Source organism: Anguilla anguilla, chromosome 8, assembly GCF_013347855.1.
Source record: "Anguilla anguilla isolate fAngAng1 chromosome 8, fAngAng1.pri, whole genome shotgun sequence".
Classification (NCBI taxonomy): Eukaryota; Metazoa; Chordata; class Actinopteri; order Anguilliformes; family Anguillidae; genus Anguilla; species Anguilla anguilla.
The window spans coordinates 5309209-5326300 of NC_049208.1; the positions used below are offsets into that span (position 1 = coordinate 5309209).

General features: G+C 43.6%; 1 protein-coding gene across 2 annotated transcripts; it reads right to left on the reverse strand.

Moving 5' to 3' along the window:
- Nucleotides 1-3506: 3506 nt before the first annotated feature.
- LOC118232799 (T-lymphocyte surface antigen Ly-9-like) lies at nt 3507-17085 on the reverse strand. 2 transcript variants are annotated; one of them, XM_035427919.1, is made up of 7 exons: nt 14528-14705; nt 13981-14244; nt 12339-12602; nt 5239-5583; nt 4540-4797; nt 4099-4213; nt 3507-3669 (listed from the first exon to the last, which is right to left on the reverse strand). In XM_035427919.1, the coding sequence occupies exons 1-7, from the start codon at nt 14688-14690 to the stop codon at nt 3606-3608; spliced, it is 1473 nt and encodes a 490-aa protein (XP_035283810.1). In that variant the 5' UTR covers nt 14691-14705; the 3' UTR covers nt 3507-3605. The 2 variants fall into 2 exon arrangements, with proteins under 2 accessions (XP_035283810.1, XP_035283811.1); XM_035427920.1 differs by lacking the exons at nt 12339-12602; nt 13981-14244; nt 14528-14705 and adding exons at nt 16468-16731; nt 16908-17085.
- Nucleotides 17086-17092: the final 7 nt, after the last annotated feature.

Below are 17092 nucleotides of genomic sequence, written 5' to 3' on the forward strand. Positions count from 1 at the left end.
ACCTGACCAGACCTGGGTTCAAATAGTTTTCTGTGCTCTATTGATCGTGCCTGGTGTAATTGAGCCGGCCAATATGACCAGAAGGCGGGGTTTGCACTTTTTGAGCGTATTTCATTGGTTCCAATACACCAGACGAGATCAGTAAAGCATAGAGAAGTAGTTGAATCCAAAACAAATACGTATTTGACCCAGGTCTGCTTTGGATCATGGGTTGTTCCTTCCATTCTCCACACTTCAAATGGCTCTCCATTATTTTGGTTAAGGTTTATTTCGGTTTATTTCTTGCCCTCTGGAGACTGCTGGTGATGTCACTGACCATTGTTTTAGGATTGTTCTTCAAAGCTCTTAGGGTTTGTCTGTCATCATCCGCAGTTGGCCGACCTGTAAGGTGTATATTTCTGACTCCACCCGTGATTTCTGTGCTGTCCTTCCTGATAAATTTGTCTGTTTTCTCTGCTTATAGATTAATTGTTTTTTTTTTCAGCCGTGGTAAGTTCTCTGGTCTTCGTGATGGTGTATGCCTCTGACTCCAAATGCAATCTCCACAGTTTAGAACAAAGGTTAAAACCAAGACTAGAGACACACTGCTTTTTTTTTAAATGTATGAACAATTCATGTATGAATGAAAAATGTGTACTCAACACAAAAATAGCTGTTTCTGTACAATGATAAAACATGATACAAAACATGATACGATGAAACAACAGTCCATAAATTAGTATATTTACTTGTAAGAAATAAGAGTCCACATCCGCATTGAGTGACCTTTCACTCTTCTGCTTGTGAGGGAAACAGGAAGTGGGGGTGTTTTCATGTGGGTGGGGTAAGTCAGACAGGCTGAATATGTCCTATTATGGAGCCTTTTGCATTCACCTCTTCCAAACACATTCATTGCTGACCATGAGCGAAGTTTATTTCATTTTATTAAAGCGCTATATGGATATTTTTCATAACTTTGCTGCCAATCAGCAGGAACATATAAGTGGGGATGGTAGGGTGGGTGGTGTTGTGGGGTTGGAGTGTCAGCTTAGGGTACCCCAAGTGCCCAGTGTCCCCCTATTTTGTTTTAATATTTTATATATGAATAAAATCTAATGCTAAATTATTGCTTTGCTGCGCTTCATTTTGGTAATAATAAGAATAGTAATACATACAGGACAATAATTTTCAGAGTGGGACCAAATGTTATCTGTTGGACTGAGTTGAATTAACACTGCACATTTACTGTGCACCCTATTGAGCATTAAACTATAAGCTATACAAACAAGAGCTAAACTACCCTAATGGGCATTAAACTACATTACACAAACTACAGGATGTGGGATTCAGTATATTCTGAGCATTCTGGAATCATTTGGTCCATACATGTACACCAAACTATAATTGGACTGCATACAGAATTATTTCTGCATAATTTTTAAAAACGGCGGAGACCAAAAACGGAAAAACGAACCAAAGCAAATCATCTGTCAGAAGGACACGAGAGAGCTGTGAGCGGCAGATAAATACAGCTTAAATAAGGACGGTACTCCATACCGATACTGTTGATTTTTGCCCATATGCGCACCATTACTACTTATTGCGTACCGCCACTTAGTGGTGGATTTACGTATGCATGCTACAGTTATTTACCACGATAAGACTCTTAGTTTTACGCTGCCGGTTTGTATTTGCTAATTTTCACTAGCAGAATAGAGGAAAACTCTTGTCGCGCTGGTTAGGAGATTGGAATCTGCCTCCCGATACATTTACGGAATTTAGAATTCTGAGCATATCCGCGACTCAACAACAGTTTTGCCATTCAGTTCGTAAGTGACTCGTTGAAATGACAGTACATTTCTGTAAACGATGGTAGCTGCAAGGGAACCTGTCTTTTTGACGTTTTCTTTGCTCAAAAATGGGAAGTTCCAGAAAATGGGAGGTCCCGGAACAGGCCGGTAGGTTACGTCATACTGTAACTTAAATTTAACTCTCATACTGTGTCGGCACTTGTTTTTTCTACTTCTCCCACTGCCGACAGATGTCATGCACAATTTGAATGATGCATTGTTTTGTTCATATTTTCCACCAGAAGACATGGATGACCCCAAATAACATGACATAACGTAATATAATGATGAGAGCGTGCCTCAGCCTAACAATGCTCGACGTTTTCCAAACTAGATTAGTGCTCTGATTACCTACAGACTAGATTGTATCTAACATTGTATAAAGCCTAGTCTTGAAAATCCCCAGTTTCTGCCTCTACTACGTGACCTGGCCGGGTATTCCACACATTGACTACTCTCTGTGTGAAAAAGTATTCCTAATGTCTGTATGGAATTTACCTTTTGCTAATTTACATTTATGTCCCCTCGTTCTACTAACATAATTCAACCTGAAGAATCTCTTGTAATTCACTTTGTTGATCCCTTTTATGAATTTAACAGCCTCAATCAAATTACTCCAGAGTCTCCTTTTACTAAACTTGAGGATATTAAGCATCTTAAGTCTTTTCTCATAGCCTTTATCTTTCATACTAGGAATCATTTTGGTTGCTCTTCTTCAAGCCTTGAACTTGACGTGCATTTCTCAGTACGCTTGTGTCAATGGCTAGGAAACAGCTGGGACAGATCTTGGGCTTCAGGCAAATTGTAGGCCAGTTATTGGCCATGCAGATACCAAGAGCAGTCTTGGAAAGCTCTTTAATTTGGGATTCATTTCAGCAAATTAAAAAAAATAGTGATTAATTTATTTTAAAATTCAGAAAACTTTATTATCCATCACATGTCCTTAAATCATCTTTGGCGCGGGTTCTTGAAAAATACATAGTCCCCAAACACATAAAAATACAACAACAAAAAATTATCAAAGCACAAAACAAAAACAAAAAAACATAACACATTTATGATTACACAGGAGCTAACAATTATTGCAATTATCCGCAGCTACTCTTGCACAACCTTTTCAGTTCACCCCTAATTTGAATGCGTGCTTGTGTTATCCCTCCCAACAATGGGTTGGGACCGTGGTATAGTGTGTGTGTGTGTGTGTGTCATTGTAATTAGGGTTCCTTTGTAAAGGAGGATGTAATGTCATACATAGTCATCTGGATAACGGATATGAAACATATTTTATTATGTACTGCACTGCATTGCTAGGATTACTTGTTTTACATAATCATGAGTCACACTCAAACTCACACTTACACACACTTACACGCACACATGCACACACACACACTCACACTCGCACACATGCACACATGTACACACACACACACACATTCACACATGCACACACGTACACACACACACACACACACACTCACACTCGCACACATGCACACACATACACACACACACACACACACACACACACATACACACACACACACACACACACACACATATACACACGTACACACACACTCACACACACACACATACACACACACACACACACACACACACACATACACACACACACACACACACACACACACACACACACACACTCACACTCGCACACATGCACACACATACACACACACACACACACACACACACACACACACACACACACACACACACACACACGTACACACACACACACACACAGCTATTTCAGGTAGGAATTTTCTCCATCACTCTGACAGATTCATCCTCCTTTCTGAGTCCCCATTGATCTCTGAAAAACAACAACAGAAATAAATAACTTAAACTCCAGAACTGCATCCAGAATTCACATGAAGCAATACAGCGTGAATTAGAGTATGTGGTAGAGTGTGTGAGTGTGTGATGGAGTGTTGGAGTAGTTGCTTAATTACCTAATTGCCTGATTGCCTCCACCTGCCTGTGGCCCAATATAAGCCCAGTAGTATGAGGCAGGGGAGTTTTTCTATTGGGGCTTGTAGTTTGTGTGGAGATCTTTGGTTCTGTGAAGGTTGTGTGTTTTCGTTTGTGCCTTAGTTTGTAATTTAGATTAATAAATGTCTGGGTTTGTTTTTAGATCAGTTTCTGTCTGTTTTTGGTGCATCTGGACTTGGTTTGTTGCGGCCAGTCGAGCCGGCCGTAACAGCTGATAAGAGATGTAAACACAGGAATGACCATGACTGACCTGCAGCACCTTTCTCTGACATTAACTGCGATGACAGCCGAAACCATGGCAACCAGACCCAGGGAGAACAGCACTGACTTTAGCTCACACAGTGAGAGGCCATGAGAATCTAGACCTACAGGAAATAAAGAACATCACACAGGACCCTACAGAGACAGTGATCGTTACACAACTGCACAGGCGCACACACATGCGCATACACACACACTCACACACTTGATCTCACTGTACATATTTCAATTTAAGTGCTATTAGCAGTTATTGTTGTATTTTAGTTGTTGTCATTTTAGTTGTAATGTGAATCATGTCCATATAACAACAAATCCAATGCAGCAGCAGTGGCAGAATTATCGTAGTCAAGCAAGAGTGTAATTAAGAGTCAGTTTATGTGTTTTCTGCTGATTATATGCTAATAGCGCTCTGAGCTAATCAGAGACTGACCTGTTTGGCAGGGCCTGGTTGTGTTGCTTTGTGAGCCGACGGGGTTAATGGCCGTACAGGTGTGGTCCTCTTCTGCACGAGTGGGGGATACACTCAGCGTAGTTCTGTTCTCCGCTCCAGCAATGTTCTCTCCATTTCTGCTCCAGGACAGCACCACCTGGCTGCCACCAATCACACTGCAACTCAGGGTCGCGTTACAGCTGGTGCCGTCTGCGTTGTTATTCACCTGGGAGGTTACCTGCACTGAAACAATCCTCTCTGCAGAGAGAGAGACCACCAACAGCATTACTTACAGCTCAGAGATCTACAGACACAAACACTAAAACACACTGTGTCATTACTTATAGCTCAGAGATCCACAGACACAAACTCTGAAACACACTGCTTCATTAATTACAGCTCAAGAGATCTACAGACACAAACTCTGAAACACACTGTGTCATTACTTACAGCTCAGAGATCCACAGACACAAACTCTGAAACACACTGCTTCATTAATTACAGCTCAAGAGATCTACAGACACAAACTCTGAAACACACTGTGTCATTACTTACAGCTCAGAGATCTACAGACACAAACTCTGAAACACACTGCTTCATTAATTACAGCTCAAGAGATCTACAGACACAAACTCTGAAACACACTGCTTCATTAATTACAGCTCAAAAATCCACAGACACAAACACTGAGGTGCTCACCATAAATGTGTAGTTGTATCGTTTTTGGCCTGAGGGACGTGGATGATCCAATACCCTCAAAGACATATTCCCCAGAATCCTCTTCTCTCAGAGAACTAATGTTCAGGGCCCCGGTTTCATTATTCACAATCAGCCTCCCTTTAAAAGCTGCATTTGTCTTCCGGGTTTCAAAAGGTGAGCTGTCCTGCTTGCTCACTAATTTGATGACAGTAACCTTGTTCTTTAACCACTCCATTAAGCCTGGTCCTCTGATTGGTCCTTCCTCATCCGTGGGCAGCACAATGGACTCCCCCACGGCTCCATTCAGCACTAGTGAAGTCCCGTGCACACCGGACACCTGCAGCACTGGGAATAACAGCAGCAGCACGACTGTTAGTAGAGCACAATTACTAATAAGACACAAAACCGTTCAGGGCTTGATAATGAACATTTGGCTCACCAGGCACTGTGGCTAGTGGTGTTCCAAAGGCTGAATTTTCACTGGCCCACAGAAAAAGCAATAAGTATATTGGAGAGTGGAACTGCAGACACTTGTTTGGACATAACATTTTATAAGAACAGAAACGATTATAGCTATCCAACCTGAGTAAACTGTGTGTGTGTGTGTGTGTGTGTGTGCATGTGAGTGCGTGTGTGAGAGAGAGAGAGGGAGAGAGAGAGAAAAGACAAATCAGTTTTAATTACTAGCTTATGCTAATGAAAGCACAACCCCCAATAAAGGTTATCTTTAACAAAATATACACTTCAAGATTGTTTAAATTGCGTATTGCAGATATTTTCCATGAATATTCTCTACATGTTGATGCAGAGAACGAAGAGTACAGGTATCCACAAATTTAAATAATGGCGATGAAATTTTGGGATGCAAATAAAAATGATTTTATTGCTCGTCTGTAGCCTAATGAATGGTGACGTGGCTATATTGGATGGTACCAAGCATTTGTGCCAATATAATGCGCTTATATTCATTTAATAACGTCAACGTCAAACTGCAACTGCAAAACACCACTGGCGGAGAGAAAATAACTTTACTTGAGCGGACTCATGCATTGTATGCCAACGGAACATTACGCCTCCGCCCCCCCCCCCCCCCCTTAAAAAAAAAAAAAAATAATAATTATCATCGTCATCATCATCATCATCATCATCATCATCCATCATTTACGAAAAAAGAAAGGCAAGAAATACATCCGTCTCTGTCATCTCTGTGAAGGAAGTTAATTTCAAGCAAAGACTGAATCGTGAGCTTCCGAAACGAGGACCAGAGCTGCAGAAAGTAACAGATCAGGAGAAAGGGATGAAAATAATCAGTCACCGAATGTGCCCCCAGAGCGCAGTCAAATGTTCTCTGCCATTAGGAATCGGACAGGTGCATCATAACACCTGGAGAGTGCCCAGAGCAGCCAATCCGGGGGGGGGGGGGGGGTGGAGCCACTGTGTGGCTGACGGCTAAGCCGCCCTATGGAAATGCCACGCTACTGCTACTTTCAGATCACTCTGTATTCTTTCTTTAACAAGACCAGGTCAAAACCTAGTATATGGCTGGACCTAACACACGTGATTCGGCCGACCAATGGTGTAAGTATACCATTGCCATTTGTCAACATGAGGACCACAGTTCTGCCGATGATATTCAAGGAAGCCATTATGAGACTGAGAAGTAAGACAGAAATAGTCAGGGACATAGGCCCAACCATAGGCTTACCAAAAATCAACTGTTTGAAACAGCATTTAGAAGAAACTGGTGAGCTCAGTCATTTAAAGAAAGGGTCTGGTAGACCAAGGAAGACCTTTACTGTTGATGACTGAAGAGTTCTCACCATAATGAAGAAAAACCCTCAAACACCTGTCTGACAGATCAGAAACACTCTTCAGAAGGCAGGCGTGGATGTGTCAGTGACTACGGACTGCAGAAGATTTCAAGAACAAACTACAGAGGCTACAATACAAGATACAAACCACAAGCTAGTTCCAAAAACAGGATGGCTAGCTTACAGCTTGCTAAGAAGTACCTAAAAGAGCCTGCAGAGATCTACACTTCTTGTGGACAGATGATACCAAGATTGATTTGTATCAGAGTGATGGCAAGAGCAAAGGCCAAAAGGAACTGCCCAAGATCCCAAGCTCCCCTCTTCATCTGTGAAACATAGTGGTGGGGACGTTATGGTTTTGGGCATGCTATGGCTGCCACAGATACTGGCTCACTTGTCTTCATTGATGACATTGATGAAGTAACAGCTGATAACAGCAGCAGAATGAATTCTGAAGTGTACAGAAGCATCTCATTGGCTCAAGTTCAAGCAAATGTCTCCAAACCCATTGGACGGCGCTTCATCCTGCAGCAAGGCCATGATCCAAAACATACTGCCAAAACAACAAAAGAGTTCTTCCAAAACCAAAAACTGGAAAATTCTTAAATGGCCAAGTCAGCCACCTGATCTGAATCCAATCGAACATGCGTTTCATATGCTGTAGAGAAAAACTTATGGCCACTAGCCCCCAAAATAAGTAGGAGCCGAGGATGGCTACAGTACAAGCCTGACAGAGCATCACCAGAGTAGATAGCCTGGTGATGTCTATAGGTCACAGACTTTTAGCAGTCAATGCATGCAAAGGATATGTGACAAAGTACTAAACATGACTACTTTCATTTACATAAGATTGATATGTTCCAAACATTATGGTGCTCCTAACAAAAAAAGTGCTGCACTGAGAATGTGCACTTTAACGGTATGTGAATTTTTTCAGGTACAGTTAAAAATTGTCGAGTACAGAGCCAAATCGACAAAAAATATCTTTGTCCTAAACATTATGGCACTCAATGTATATACATAATCCCATAAAAAACACGTTTTCAACGTACAAAAATGCCAAGTTACTTACTTACCATACATAGTCTATAATTCATTCAGACTGCCAAAATCCAGGCCTGCCATTAAACGTATTGATATCAAAATGAGGCCAAGTTACGGTACTACAAACAATATAGGCTATCTTGCCTCACCAAAATTAAATAAGATGTATTCCAAAGCAATGCTACCCAATATTTCCTAAATTCTTTCAAGTCACTTGGCCCTGTGTCTATAAGCATGCAGTACATGGACAGGACAAACATATGTGTGGATGGCTTTCTCACAGTCAAGATTGATTGAATAGGCATCTATATGTCCAATTTGTATTGGTATGTATGTATTTCGCTGCCCAGCCTTTCTGTTGCGTGAATGATTGTACGTTTCTTGGTGTAAATGTGAATGTATCATGCTGCGAGGGAAATGTCCCCATGGGTATAAAGAAGTTCTCTATGTATGTATGTACAATATGTATTTTACATGCAGTATTTATTGTACGTAGCAAATATACAATGACTTGTACATTTGCTCAAATTCAGTTCAGAAGCAAGTATAAACATATGTTTTCTGGAGAAATATGCTTCCTGTAGTTACTGACCAGCAGTTTTCTACATGAATTTCAATGTGTTCCATGAGGCAATTCGAAATATTTGACACTTTGATCTGACACAAAGTTTGCATGACATTGTAAAATGGTAAGATTACAAAACACAGGGCCAAGTGACTTGAAAGAATTGAGGAAATATTGGGTAGCATTGCTTTGGAATACATCTTATTTAATTTCGGTGAGGCAAGATAGCCTATTGGGATTGAGATGGCAGGTATGCCATCTCGCCAAGTTACGCCTTGGCGGGGGCATGCCCCATACCTATACAGCACCGAGAGTTTGACACTTTTCAGGGTTCCCCACAGAAATAACCACAACAGCCACAGACACTCAGCCCTTAAAAACATTTAATTCTGTACATTCTGACCCCATTTCAACAGACAGATTTCATATACAACTTCACATGTCCACACAATAAAGCCCCAAACTAAGGGGATTTTGCGTTTTCTCCTTCTTCTCTTTCTTCTTCTTCTTCTTCTTCTCATTATTATTTTTCCTGCTGCCTATCCCACAAACAAAATGTCTCCCCATTTTACCGACACCAGCCAAATCTTCACCTACACGACCCAATCAAAAACTCGCATACAAAATACCCATACCTTTTTACTCTGAAACATTTCCAGGTTAAACAGCTAGTCTGCCTGTGGCCTAGTGGGCAAGGTTACAGTCTTGGGAATATGGGGTCCCAGGTTCAAGCCCCAGCTAGGAACATGTTTCTTTAACCTGCCTTTCATATGTACAAAAGCATGTTAAAGCACATGAACCCACATACATGCAAGGGAGGCTTCAGAATAAGAGCTCTTGCAGCACTGAACATAGACAGAGCTTCAGCTACACATCAAGATGAAAAAACAGTCATCACCCGGCATGACTATATGGATATAAAATAAAACATATTTTCAGCATTATATGACAGGGGTGTCCAATCTTATCCGGGAGCAGGTGCAGGTTTTTGCTCTGTAGCCCAGCAGTACAACACTCAACTTCAACGATTAAACTAATCACAGTCTTCAAACACGGCCTTGATTGAATCAAGTGTCTTAACAAATCAGGGCTAAAACAAAAAATGTAAAAAATGTAAAATTTCAATGATTATATTATGATTTAAAAACTGACAAAAAGCCAAAGTATAGTCACAAAAAAGGGGAACAAACTGAGGCAGTTACAGTTAGCACAAGTTCAGCGGAAAGAAGAAGGAAGAGAAAGAAGGAGAGAAAGAGGGAGAGATGAAGTGAGTCTGTCTCCACACTTACCCAGAAGAGTTGTAAACACTGCAGAGGACATGATGCAAAACCAGCTCCACAGAAATGACACAGGGCTTCTTTATCGCCCACTGACAAACTGCTTCCTTTTGCTGCAAGTGTGTGTGTGTGTGTGTGTGTGCACGTGCGTTTGTGTGTGTACACACCAGAGCGTGTGTGTGCGTGCGTGTGTGTGTGTGTGTCTGTGTGTCAGCGTCGGTCTGTTTATTATGTATGTATGTGTGTGTGAACTTAGTCTCTGGTGTGAACGAGTAGGTCTGAGTTTGTGTGTGTGTCTGTGAGGGAGAGAAAGAGAGAGAGAAAGATTCTATTTGAATTGAGGCAGCTGTCAGTGAGTGTTTGCTGTTCAGTGCGCAGATCACTTCCTGTGGCTTCTGAGCTCAGCGGTCTGCATGTTGGTCAGACTGTAGACAGAAGGCAACAGTTTATTTTTAAATACCCTTTCTGCGGCAAAGTGCGGAAAAAAGGAGGAAGCACGATCTCCTGCGTCTCGGCTCCAGAAAGCGAGCCGTCAGTGCCTGATGGACATCAGATGCACCACACCCATACGCCTCGGGCCGAGCTGATCCCAACGCCGCCTCAACACTTCAACTCGCGACGGTCAGAGATGCGGGCCCCCGCAGCTCAGAGTCGTCAAATCAAACCTCCCGCTCTCAGCGCACGTGTGACACCAGATCTCTCCAGATTCTGGATGGAGGGCGCTGCCTGGTAGAGCATTTGGCAGTGAACAGGTCTTTGGCCTCGGTTGTCAGGTTGCGTTAGCGTCGCCACACACACACACACACACACACACACACACACACACACACACACACACACACACACACACACACACACACACACACACACACACACACACACACACACACACACACACACACACACACACACACACACACACACACACACACACACACACACACACACACACACACACACACACACACACACACACACACACACACACACACACACACACACACACACACACACACACACACACACACACACACACACACACACACACACACACACACACACACACACACACACACACACACACACACTTGTGAGGTCTTACCATTGACTTACATTCATCCCGTAACCTCTAACCCTAACCCTAAACTTAACCCTAACCCCAACCACTACATGCCTAACCTTAACCCTAACCTTAACCTAATTGTAACCCTAACCCTAACTCTAAGTGCTAACCCTAAAACAGCCTCTTGAACTTGTGGGGACCAGCAAAAGGTCCCCACCTTGCATAATTTTCCTCATCTTTCTATCCTTGTGGGGACATTTGGTTCTCACAAAGATAGTAATACATGCCCACACACACACAGCTATTTCAGGTAGGAATTTTCTCCATCACTGACAGATTCATCCTCCTTTCTGAGTCCCCTCAGAGAATCTGATCTCTGAAAAACAACAACAGAAATAAATAACTTAAACTCCAGAACTGTATCCAGAATTCACATGAAGAAATACAGCATGCATTAGAGTGTGTGGTAGAGTGTGTGAGTGTGTGATGGAGTGTGTGAGTGTGTGATGGAGTGTGTGAGTGAGGGGTACAGTGTGTGAGTGCGTGGTGGAGGGTGTGAGTGTGCGGTAGAGTGTGTGAGTGTGTGGTGGAGTGTGTGAGTATGGGGTACAGTGTGTGAATGAGGGGTAGGGTGTGTGAGTGTGAGGTGGAGTGTGTGATGGAGTGTGTGAGTGTGTGATGGAGTGTGTGAGTGTGAGGTGGAGTGTGTGAGTGTGAGGTGGAGTGTGAGGTGGAGTGTGTGTGTGTGTGGTGGAGGGTGTGAGTATGGGGTAGAATGTGTGAGTGTGTTTGAATGCTATTTTAAGAGGTCACTGTGTGTGTCAGATTCACACTCACTGCTGATAAGAGGTGTAAACACAGGAATGACCATGACTGACCTGCAGCACCTCTCTCTGGCATTAACTGCGATGACAGCCGAAACCATGGCAACCAGACCCAGGGAGAACAGCACTGACTTTAGCGCACACAGTGAGAGGCCAGGAGATGGTGTTACTGGAGCACCTACAGGAAATAAAGAACATCACACAGAACATTACACAGGACCCCACAGAGACAGTGATCGTTAAACAACTGCACAGGCGCACACACATGTGCATACACACACACTCACACACTTGATCTGACTGTACATATTTCAATTTAAGTGCTATTAGCAGTTATTGTTGTATTTTAGTTGTTGTCATTTTAGTTGTAATGTAAATCATGTCCACATAACAAAAAATCCAATGTAGCAGCAGCAGGAGCATCATCATGGTCTAGCTAGAGTGTAAATAAGAGTCGGTTTATGCGTTTTCTGCTGATTATATGCTAATAGCGCTCTGAGCTAATCAGAGACTGACCTGTTTGGCAGGGCCCGGCTGTCACTGTGTTGTTTAGTGAGCTGACGGGGTTAATGGCCGTACAGGTGTAGTCCTCTTCTGCACGGGTGGGGGATACAGTGAGGGTAGTTCTGTTCTCCGCTCCAGCAATGTTCTCTCCATTTCTGCTCCAGGACAGCGCCACCTGGCTGCCTCCAATCACACTGCAACTCAGGGTCACGTGACAGCTGTTGCCGTCTGTGCTGTTATTCACCTGGGAGGTTACCTGCACTGAAACAATCCTCTCTGCAGAGAGAGAGACCACCAACAGCATTACTTACAGCTCAGAGATCTACAGACAAACTCTGAAACTGTCATGGTACGGGTAGGGGGGACCCAAACGCAGAGGGAAAAAAAACACAAACTCAAAAGGGAAAATTAACAAAGACTTTACTAACACGACAGGCAAACAAGTAGGGAACAGACAAGGCCACAATGGGCAAAAACACAAACTCAAAAAATAATCTAATGAAACAGAAAACAACAGGAACTCAAAAACACAGGCAGGGCAGAACACAGGAAGGCAGAGCACAAGGGAAGGTCAAACAAAACACAAGTCAGGAACAAAATACAGGCAGGTACATACGGTTTGCAACAAACAGAATTCGGGAACAAACACAAGGAACCAGCACCCGAGTCAAGGGGACAAAGAACTTAAATAGACAAGGGGTAACAAGACACAGGTGAACTCAAAAAACAATCAAACCAGAAGGAGGGGATAACAAGACACAGGTGGGAACAATGATGGGATAACGAGACAATTGAAAACAATCATACAATTAACAGGGGGGGAGCAGGACACAAAACAGAAGTGCCGCCATCTGGCGGCCCAACAAGGGAAACACAGACAGGAAAACAGGACCATGACAGAAACACACTGCTTCATTAATTACAGCTCAAAAATCCACAGACACAAACACTGAGGTGCTCATCATAAATGTGTAGTTGTATCGTTTTTGGCCGAAGGGGCCCAGATAGTCTGATACGCTTAAAGAGATATTCCCCAGAATCCTCTTCTCTCAGAGAACTAATGTTCAGGGCCCCGGTTTCATAATTCACAATCAGCCTCCCTTTAAAAGCTGCATTTGTCCCCATGGTTTCAAAAGATGAGCTGCCATGCCTGCTCAGTAATCTGATGCAAAACCAGCTCCAGAGAAATGACACAGGGCTTCTTTATCGCCCACTGACAAACTGCTTCCTTTCGCTGCAAGTGTGTGTGTGTGTGTGCATGTACGTTTGTGTGTGTACACGCCAGAGATTGTGCGTGCGTGTGTGTGTGTGTGTCTGTGTGTCAGCTTCGGTCTGTTTGTTATGTATGTATGTGTGTGTGAACTTAGTCTCTGGTGTGAACGAGTAGGTCTGAGTTTGTGTGTCTGTGAGGGAGAGAAAGAGAGAGAGAAAGATTCTATTTGAACTGAGGCAGTTGTGTTAGTGAGTGTTTGCTGTTCAGTGTGCAGATCACTTCCTGTGGCTTCTGAGCTCAGCGGTCTGCATGTTGGTCAGACTGTAGACAGAAGGCAACAGTTTATTTCTGAATACCCTTTCTCTTATGTAAATAAGAGTCGGTTCATGTGTTTTCTGCTGATTATATTCTAATAGCGCTCTGAGCTAATCAGAGACTGACCTATTTGGCAGGGCCCGGCTGTCACTGTGTTGTTTAGTGAGCTGATGGGGTTAATGGCCGTACAGGTGTAGTCCTCTTCTGCACGAGTGGGGGATACAGTCAGGGTAGCTCTGTTCTCCGCTCCAGCAATGTTCTCTCCATTTCTGCTCCAGGACAGCGCCACCTGGCTGCCACCAATCACACTGCAACTCAGGGTCACGTGACAGCTGCTGCCGTCTGTGCTGTTATTCACCTGGGAGGTTACCTGCACTGAAACAATCCTCTCTGCAGAGAGAGAGAGACCACCGACAGCATTACTTACAGCTCAGAGATCTACAGACACAAACTCTGAAACATACTGTGTCATTACTTACAGCTCAGAGATCGTCAGACAAAAACTCTGAAACACACTGCTTCACTAATTACAGCTCAAGAGATCTACAGACACAAACTCTGAAACACACTGTGTCATTACTTACAGCTCAGAGATCTACAGACAAACTCTGAAACACACTGCTTCATTAATTACAGCTCAAAAATCCACAGACACAAACACTGAGGTGCTCACCATAAATGTGTAGTTGTATCGTTTTTGGCCGAAGGGGCCCAGATAGTCTGAAACGCTTAAAGACATATTCCCCAGAATCCTCTTCTCTCAGAGAACTAATGTTCAGGGCCCCGGTTTCATAATTCACAATCAGCCTCCCTTTAAAAGCCGCATTTGTCCCCATGGTTTCAAAAGATGAGCTGCCATGCCTGCTCAGTAATCTGATGCAAAACCAGCTCCACAGAAATGACACAGGGCTTCTTTATCGCCCACTGACAAACTGCTTCTTTTCGCTGCAAGTGTGTGTGTGTGTGTGTGCACACGCCAGAGCTTGAGCGTGCGTATGTGTGTGTCTGTCTGTGTGTCAGCTTCGGTCTGTTTGTTATGTATGTATGTGTGTGTGAACTTAGTCTCTGGTGTGAACGAGTAGGTCTGAGTTTGTGTGTCTGTGAGGGAGAGAAAGAGAGAGAGAAAGATTCTATTTGAACTGAGGCAGCTGTGTCAGTGAGTGTTTGCTGTTCAGTGTGCAGATCACTTCCTGTGGCTTCTGAGCTCAGCGGTCTGCATGTTGGTCAGACTGTAGACAGAAGGCAACAGTTTATTTCTAAATACCCTTTCTCTTATGTAAATAAGAGTCGGTTTATGTGTTTTCTGCTGATTATATGCTAATAGCGCTCTGAGCTAATCAGAGACTGACCTGTTTGGCAGGGCCTGGTTGTGTTGCTTAGTGAGCTGATGGGGTTAATGGCCGTACAGGTGTAGTCCTCTTCTGCACGAGTGGGGGATACAGTCAGCGTAGTTCTGTTCTCCGCTCCAGCAATGTTCTCTCCATTTCTGCTCCAGGACAGCACCACCTGGCTGCCTCCAATCACACTGCAACTCAGGGTCACGTTACAGCTGCTGCCGTCTGTGCTGTTATTCACCTGGGAGGTTACCTGCACTGAAACAATCCTCTCTGCAGAGAGAGAGACCACCAACAGCATTACTTACAGCTCAGAGATCTACAGACACAAACTCTGAAACACACTGCTTCACTAATTATAGCTCAAGAGATCTACAGACACAAACTCTGAAACACACTGTGTCATTACTTACAGCTCAGAGATCCACAGACACAAACTCTGAAACACACTGCTTCACTAATTACAGCTCAAGAGATCTACAGACACAAACTCTGAAACACATTGTGTCATTACTTACAGCTCAGAGATCTACAGACATAAACTCTGAAACACACTGCTTCATTAATTACAGCTCAAAAATCCACAGACACAAACACTGAGGTGCTCATCACAAATGTGTAGTTGTATCGTTTTTGGCCGAAGGGGCCCAGATAGTCTGATACGCTTAAAGAGATATTCCCCAGAATCCTCTTCTCTCAGAGAACTAATGTTCAGGGCCCCGGTTTCATAATCCACAATCAGCCTCCCTTTAAAAGCTGCATTTGTCCCCATGGTTTCAAAAGATGAGCTGCCATGCCTGCTCAGTAATCTGATGCAAAACCAGCTCCACAGAAATGACACAGGGCTTCTTTATCGCCCACTGACAAACTGCTTCTTTTCGCTGCAAGTGTGTGTGTGTGTACACGCCAGAGCTTGTGCGTGCGTGCGTGTGTGTGTGTGTGTGTGTTAGCTTCGGTCTGTTTGTTATGTATGTATGTGTGTGTAAACTTACTCTCTGGTGTGAACGAGTAGGTCTGAGTTTGTGTGTTTGTGAGGGAGAGAAAGAGAGAGAGAAAGATTCTATTTGAACTGAGGCAGCTGTGTCAGTGAGTGTTTGCTGTTCAGTGTGCAGATCACTTCCTGTGGCTTCTGAGCTCAGTGGTCTGCATGTTGGTCAGACTGTAGACAGAAGGCAACAGTTTATTTCTAAATACCCTTTCTCTTATGTAAATAAGAGTCGGTTTATGTGTTTTCTGCTGATTATATGCTAATAGCGCTCTGAGCTAATCAGAGACTGACCTGTTTGGCAGGGCCCGGCTGTCACTGTGTTGCTTAGTGAGCTGATGGGGTTAATGGCTGTACAGGTGTAGTCCTCTTCTGCACGGGTGGGGGATACAGTCAGGGTAGCTCTGTTCTCCGCTCCAGCAATGTTCTCTCCATTTCTGCTCCAGGACAGCGCCACCTGGCTGCCTCCAATCACACTGCAACTCAGGGTCACGTTACAGCTGCTGCCGTCTGTGCTGTTATTCACCTGGGAGGTTACCTGCACAGAAACAATCCTCTCTGCAGAGAGAGAGACCACCAACAGCATTACTTACAGCTCAGAGATCTACAGACACAAACTCTGAAACACACTGTGTCATTACTTACAGCTCAGAGATCTACAGACAAACTCTGAAACACACTGTGTCATTACTTACAGGACAGAGATCTACAGACACAAACACTGAGGTGCTCACCATAAATGTGTAGTTGTATCGTTTTTGGCCGAAGGGGCCCAGATAGTCTGAAACGCTCAAAGACATATTCCCCAGAATCCTCTTCTCTCAGAGAACTAATGTTCAGGGCCCCGGTTTCATAATTCACAATCAGCCTCCCTTTAAAAGCCGCATTTGTCTCCATGGTTTCAAAAGATGAGCTGCCA

Coding starts and splice junctions, on each gene's coding strand:
- LOC118232799 (XM_035427919.1), bottom strand. CDS start 14,690: ATGGGGACAAATGCGGCTTTTAAAGGGAGGCTGATTGTGAATTATGAA. Junction 14,245..14,527: donor GATACAACTACACATTTATG/GTGAGCACCTCA, acceptor CTCTCTCTGCAG/AGAGGATTGTTTCAGTGCAG. Junction 4,798..5,238: donor GATACAACTACACATTTATG/GTGAGCACCTCA, acceptor CTCTCTCTGCAG/AGAGGATTGTTTCAGTGCAG.